General features: G+C 30.8%; 1 protein-coding gene across 13 annotated transcripts in view; it reads left to right on the top strand.

Moving 5' to 3' along the window:
* Positions 1–7,471, top strand: part of LOC106686205 (F-box/WD repeat-containing protein 7) — a 31,526-nt gene that overhangs the window by 20,829 nt on the left and 3,226 nt on the right. For all 13 annotated transcript variants that reach the window (XM_067047977.1, XM_014429407.2, XM_067047966.1 and 10 more), the window contains 6 exons: positions 1,390–1,593; positions 1,693–1,872; positions 2,434–2,615; positions 3,594–3,819; positions 4,855–5,065; positions 6,395–6,499. In XM_067047977.1, coding sequence (XP_066904078.1) covers positions 1,390–1,593; positions 1,693–1,872; positions 2,434–2,615; positions 3,594–3,819; positions 4,855–5,065; positions 6,395–6,499 — 1,108 coding nt within the window. The remainder of the gene's footprint in view (positions 1–1,389; positions 1,594–1,692; positions 1,873–2,433; positions 2,616–3,593; positions 3,820–4,854; positions 5,066–6,394; positions 6,500–7,471) is intronic.

Raw genomic sequence — 7,471 nt, forward strand, 5'->3', positions numbered from 1 at the left:
TTTATTTTTTTTATTTTTCTATACTTACTGTGGTTGTTATCTTGTTCTGTTTTTAGCCCTGAAGAAGGCTAGAAACTCGAGCCGAAACGTTGGCACATTAAAAATAGGTTAATCGAACTTATTTGTGTTTTTCATTGACCGCACCCCCAACCATCTTCTCCTCGTTCATCATCCACGGTCAACTATCTCTCATAATTATAAGTAGTAAAGTAATTACGGCTATTCCTCAAAATAAATAAAAATAATAAAATAGTTACACAGTCAGGTCGCTTAATACATCTTATCCTCCAAAATTGTTTGCATCTCCTATCCAAACAATGTAATAATTTATCGGTTTAAATGTAATTACTTAATACTGAAATAATTTGTATAGTCCCTCTATTGTATGAACCCTAAAACAAATTCTATTGGATACAAAGGGACCTTTGAGTCAATGTAATATCACCCTTAGAATCCTCTCCTCAAGTTAGTTTTTTTCTTTCTATTTTGTCCTTAGTTGGGAAAAGGTTCTATCCTTTTTATTATAGTGAAGAATTCTTAAATTTAATTTTGTTACCTATGTTAAATAATTTGGGGCTCCTTTTGTTCATTTTTGTGTGTAAATGGCAAATCGAAGACAGTTTTCTTTTTAAAATAAAGCCTATCTGATGGCATTTGGTGCTGAAATGAACAATGAAAGACCTAGGGATAAGTAACTCCACAATCACATAGACTAAAAATAGTAAAGGTAAGTTCATATAAGTAAGTTAATATAAAAAATCCTTTTCATACGGTGCGTTCATAGGTTCAGTAAACATATAGGTTCTGAAAATGCACTTTCAGAGTGGTTCAAACAGCAGAAAACCCCTTAACCCCTAAACACCTAATATTCCAAAATTAATCGAATTCATTGATAACAATGATGAGGATAGAATTGATATCTTGGGGTGCACGGACACAGTGTTCCAAAAAAAGACATAGTTCCTTCTTTGGAGAGGTGACTATTTCAAAGGTTGTACCTGATTTCTGGCTAAAAACTGTATTTTTTTAACTGAGTTTATTTATACGAAATCCTGGAAATAAAGTTGCAACTAATGAAATTAACACAAAAAAGAAAAAAATAGAAGATTATTTTACAAAAAAAAAAATAATGATTTAGTAAAAAATGTATTTATGTGCTATTTTTATTTATTTCTTTTAATTTTCTGTTCAATATTCATTAATGTTATGATCTGTATATATTTTTTTTATGTTATATATTTATATATATTTTTATATGTTATATTCTGTATATATTTTTGATTATTATTATTATTGAAATTATCAATTAACTGAAGAATGGAGTATGTATAAATAATTACTATAATGCCTCTGATCTGTAAAATATTATGATGTGTGATATTTTTATAGCTGGCATTGCTAGTGCTTTCTTTTCTTGAGCCAAAGGATCTGCTTAGAGCTGCGCAAACATGTAGGAACTGGAGGTTTCTAGCCGAAGATAACTTGCTATGGAGGGAAAAGTGCAGGCAAGCTGGTATTACCAGGGAGTCACCTTCCCATGGTAACCGGAGGATTCGGCATCGTTCTCCTTCCACGCCTGCGTCCCCCTGGAAGGTAATAGATGTTCTGAAAGAGTTTGATATAACATTTTTCTTTTGCAAATGCAGTAATATTTATATTTTAATTTATTAAATTAATCCTTTTTTGTTTTAGGCAGCATTTATGAGGCAGCATAGGATTGAAATGAATTGGCGGGTGAAACCTATAAGGCCTCCGAAGGTTCTTAAGGGACATGATGACCATGTGATAACGTGCCTTCAGTTCTCGGGCAGTAGGATCGTGAGTGGTTCCGATGATAACACCTTGAAGGTTTGGTCAGCCACAACTGGAAAGGTAATTTTGAAGTATAGCCAAACTGTTTATTCAAATATAACAGATAAAACTTATTTCACTGATGATTAGTTTTGTATTTTAAATATTATATTCATTATAATAAAAGTCGTATAAATTTTAATGCTACCTTATTTTGTATTACAAAATTGATTATTAAGTGGTTTAACATCCCTTTCTTAGGTAAAAGATACCGTCAATGAGGTTTTTTTTTAAATGTTGAAAGATGGAAAAATATTTAGTTCTTAATCAGCAAAAATCTTCGTAATTTGTCAATTACACAGGCAGCTATCATGGCCTCCTCTAACAAAAAAGTTTAGAAAAACCTGCTTAACAGTTGGATAGGAAAGTTACCTGCCTTCGCAGAAAAATATATATTTTTTCACTGAATATTCCACCTTTTTTTTCAAATGTGTAATTTTTTCATGAAGTGGAGTGAAGTAAATTTACAAGAATTAACATAACCCCTTTTGATGTTATTGAATTAAAATAAAATATTGTTATTAAAGTAAATTGATTAGCTCTGAAAAAAATATGTTGTTAATAATTGTGATAATGTTACAGTGTTTGCGGACCTTGGTGGGACATACTGGTGGTGTTTGGTCATCACAGATGTCAGGTAGTACTATTATTAGTGGAAGCACGGATAGAACCCTGAAAGTGTGGAATGCCGAGACCGGTCAGTGTATCCATACTTTGTATGGTCATACTTCGACTGTTAGGTGTATGCATTTACATGAAAAAAAGTGAGTTATATTTTTATTGTGAATTAATTAAGTCAGTTAACATTTCCTATTTTATTTGAGCTATTAGTGTGTGTGTCACTACCATAACTTATTTGATTTAACTTTAATACTACTGTTTTGATATTTTAATTTTTTATGCTACATAACACCATATCATCACTCTTCCACATTCAGCATATCATTACTCTTCCTGTTAGTTGGTCTGCATCTTTTTTTAAAACTCTTGTAGAATTTATTAAACCCAAGTTTATTGCACATCTACAGTGTTGAAAAAACAAATTTTAGCTTAATTAGCATTGTCATGCCAAGATTATAAGCCATATACCTTTAAAAGCTTAACATTGTTTGGTTACTGTTCTATTTCAATGGGGTATAGTACGATGCTATATTACCTGAGTCCTTCCTATCGACATACTAGAATATTTTTTCCATTTGGACTGTTAAATTCTGAAATTGTTCGTTCAAATAAACAAATTCTCTTGCTTTATATAGTGATATAGATATAACATATTAATATTTTTTAAATTGCAATAAGCTCTTATTGTAAGGACAGAACAAGTGCTAGGCACAAAGTTCAAGCGGAAGGAAAGAAGTGGGAGAGCCTACTGGATAAGGATAAATGAATCTCCGGCAATCTTAGCAGAGCTGAGAGAGTGGCCTGTTTTCGGCTAGTAACAGTACATGATTTGCTCCAAAAACACCTCCATCGAATTGGCATTGTAGATTCCCTGAAATGTCCTCTATGCAATATGGGGGACATGGATTGGGACCATCTTTTGGCATGTGTTGGTCTGGAGGATGTTAAGCGAGATGCGAACCAACTAAGAGGAAGAGTAAAATTGTATTGGGCTGCGAGAGGGAAAATGGTGTAATAGCCCACTTCCTGTGGCATAGGGAAAAAAAAAAAAAATTGCCATACTTCAATTTATTCAAATTAATTTTTTCTGTTACTGTGCTTATATGAATATTATGCTGTAGGGTCGTGTCTGGTTCGAGGGATGCAACATTAAGGGTATGGGACGTCGATAGCGGAGAGTGCCTGCATGTTCTTGTCGGCCACCTCGCAGCCGTCCGTTGTGTCCAGTATAATGGCAAGCTGGTTGTCTCTGGCGCTTATGATTACATGGTCAAAGTTTGGGACCCAGAACGTGAGGAATGCCTTCACACCCTCCAGGGACACACAAACAGAGTTTACTCACTACAAGTATGATAACTGTATTCTTCATTACATAGTACCTTAGAATATAGTTCTTATCTGGCATAAATGAATTCAATAAGACTCTCTTTTGCGACCTATGTATAAGAATATTTATAATAAGATATCATAATTAATGTGTTTAAAATATTTCTTATATTTGCTTTTTAAATCTCTAAAGTTTACGTTGAATATGCAGTTTCAATGGAAAAAATTAATATTATGTAAAACATCTATGGAGTTACATCTATATTGTTGGGAACAAATAACATAAAATAAATTAGAATAAAAATGTCTTATAAAGAATTATTTTAATGTTTTTGTTCTATGTAATAATTTTTATAAATGAATTAATATTGTCAGAATTTTTAAAAGAAACAGAATCATTAAATAACAGTCTTGAAAAAAGGTTTTTTATTAGGTTGGTTATATATAAATATCTTATAAATAAATAGTTATTTATTTGTTTTTCTTTTCGTTTTTTTATCCCATCTCTAGGAAACGGCTGAACTGATTTTGATTACATCTTTTGTTAACAGAAATGTAGTATTACTGTACAAAAGAAACTCAAGTACCGGGATATTAAAAAAATTTCATAATTAAAAATACCACATTTTTAATTCATATAACATATTAAAAAAATTAATAGGTAATCACTAATATTTAGTAATATCTATTCAAACATTGTTTATCAGGCACCCAACATAGTTTATCAGGAAGTTTTCCATTAAACTACATTAAAACATTTCTATGGCTCTATTATTATTATTTAAAACAAAATATTAATATTTTACTTAATAAAAATACAAAAAAAAGAATGGGAGTTATAGTTAATATTAATCCATTATTGTAAAACACCACTTTTTTAAATATAATTTTTTTTATTCTCTTAACCTCTTGAAGTTTTTTGCATTTAGTTACTTCGGTGTTGTCAATTTATGCTTAACTAGGAGATTATTTAGCTAACCAATTTTGATGTGATTAAATAATAATTGAACATAATTTTTTTTATGATTCTAATAATTTGTATTATTTTATTTTTAGTTTGATGGTATTCATGTCGTGAGTGGATCATTGGACACATCGATACGGGTTTGGGAAGTGGAAAGTGGGGTCTGTAAGCATACACTCATGGGCCACCAGTCATTGACCTCGGGGATGGAGTTAGATAACAATATTTTAGTTTCTGGCAATGCTGATTCGACTGTCAAAGTCTGGGATATTATCACTGGCCAGTGCTTACAAACCCTTTCAGGTAAGTTTTCTGAAACTTATTTTAACAATTTTAATCTAAGCATATTTCATTTTTATTGTCTTAGGCATTAATTTTAATAAAATTAAAAGTTTTATCAACTGATATGTCATAAACCCAGTTGTATTATCAGACGGAATACTCCATGAAGAATTACTGTCGCTTATTATTTTGGTGAGAACACTCCAGAGATGATGAAATATGGTGGCAGTGATTTGTGGAAGAAATTTACGATTTAATTTGGTAGTTATGGATGGAAGAAAAAATGCCTGAAGATTGGACAAGAGCAGCAATATTTCCAACACACAAGAAAGGAGACAAGATGATATGTGATAATTATAGGGGCATTGCTCTACTAAGCGTAACCTATAAAATACTGGCAATGCTCCTACAGGTGGGGAGGTAAAAGAGGGAGTGACAAACAAGCCACAATAACAACATCAGAGGGTTAACGAAAGGTTGACGAAATTATAAACAAAAGAGATGGACTACTAGGAAAATATTGATGTTTATTTCCCAATCTGAGCAAAATGTTATAGGCTAAACCTCTCCCAGGTTAAAATTATGGCTCCTAAGGGACCTAATAAAAAATTTAAAAGATAAATCATTTCTTATAAAAAATATTAATCATTTTTAAACTCTTATTTTTCCTTTTCTTTTTATGTATTAGATGTGTGTAATTCAACATTTTCATCAAACAATTTTATTTGTTCAGTATACTAAAAAAAAAGTACTGAGGCATTAGTATTGATGTTAATGAATCATTTTTTATATTCAATTATCCCACACACACTGTGAGCATCGTATACTATTATCCTCAATGATAACAGAAGATAACCAACTAGTACTGAAATACTGCAGTTGAAGCAGGTGTTTACTTAGAAAAAAAAATCCTAGTATTTGCATTTCATGATACAAAGCTTAAAATTTTTATTGAAGCATGTTGTGGGCAGATCTTTGCTTGTCATATTTTTGAAGTAGATTTTAAACAATGCAAATGGGTTAGTATAAGATACCTTACCATAAAAAAACTCTTTTTGCAAATTAAGTTTAAAAAAGACCTTTTTTTTTCTTTCCCCTAGTCTCCTTCTTGAAAATCCATTTAAATTTATTAAATGTAAGAAAATAAAATGATCTTCATTTTTTTATTCACTATAGGGAAATAGGCTTTTCGTCTATTTTAGTTTGACACAAAATATCTGAATTAATATCAGTTTTGTTTTAATTTTATTTGTATTGAGGCTGAAAAATAATGCTGTTCTACAGAACAAAATACTCACAAAAGGAAACGCTGTTCTTACAAGAAACTAATTTTTTTTTATTGCCCTGCAGGAGCTAACAAGCATCAATCGGCTGTGACGTGCCTTCAGTTCAATAACAGGTTTGTCATCACTTCTTCTGATGATGGAACTGTTAAACTGTGGGATGTTAAGACTGGTAAGCTGATAATTTTTTAAGAAAGTTTTTGAGTATAGCTATAAATAAGCATATTTTAATTCTAACAAGAGTGTTTGCTAATGATCTTATATTACGTAACTCGAATAACTGTTTTATTTAATGTAGTGAGTGGGATACATTATTTTAATTTATATGTATTTATGTGGAGGGGTAGTATATTCTTAAGAAAAGTTCAAAGCAGGTTTCCAAGAGTTCTTTTCTCAAATCTGCTAGTGTCATCCAATCCCTTTTCCATAGAACATGGCTTTATCTTTTGTTAACCTGTTATATTCTAGGTAGGAACAAAGTTGATAGTTATTTTTCCCTTAAATGTGAATGGTTTGATCATAAACGTTTACCTTTAATATTGTTTATTTAAAAAAAATAACAGTTTCTCATTGCTAATAGTTATAAACAATGGATGAAAGTAAAATATGAAAGAATTTGATAATTATTGCCTTTCCAATATAATGATATAGAAAAAAAAGAAATATTGAGGAAAATTTACTTTATCATGTATTTCACATTTGAGTTTTGCAATTTATTCAATATCCTATTGGTATACATAGTCTAGTTAAAAAAAAAACTAGACGTTTAAAATGGATTGAAAGGATGCCATTTGGTTATCCTGAGCGATTTTCTATTGAGATAGGAACTACTCTGGACTTGATAAATTAAGTGGTAGAAGAAGAAAGAAAAAATAGTGTTCTAAAATTGAAATTTGAACTATCTTTTTTTTTTTTAAGTTTTGGGGGGCATCTTGTCTGGATTTTATTACAAAAGTCAGGTTTTATATTCACTTACCTATGAATGAAATACCAAGTAAGAAAAAGTATTTTGAGGTGTAGATAGTTGACCGTAGATTAATGATTGGAGAAGTTTGTCGGGGGTGCGGTCAGCAAAGAACAACATAAATAAACAAAACCATATTTATTTATTTTATGCCGATGTTTCGACCTGAGTTTCAGGTCT

This window comes from Halyomorpha halys, unplaced genomic scaffold (genome assembly GCF_000696795.3).
Source record: "Halyomorpha halys isolate HHAL.00 unplaced genomic scaffold, Hhal_1.1 Scaffold34.1, whole genome shotgun sequence".
Taxonomy (NCBI): Eukaryota; Metazoa; Arthropoda; class Insecta; order Hemiptera; family Pentatomidae; genus Halyomorpha; species Halyomorpha halys.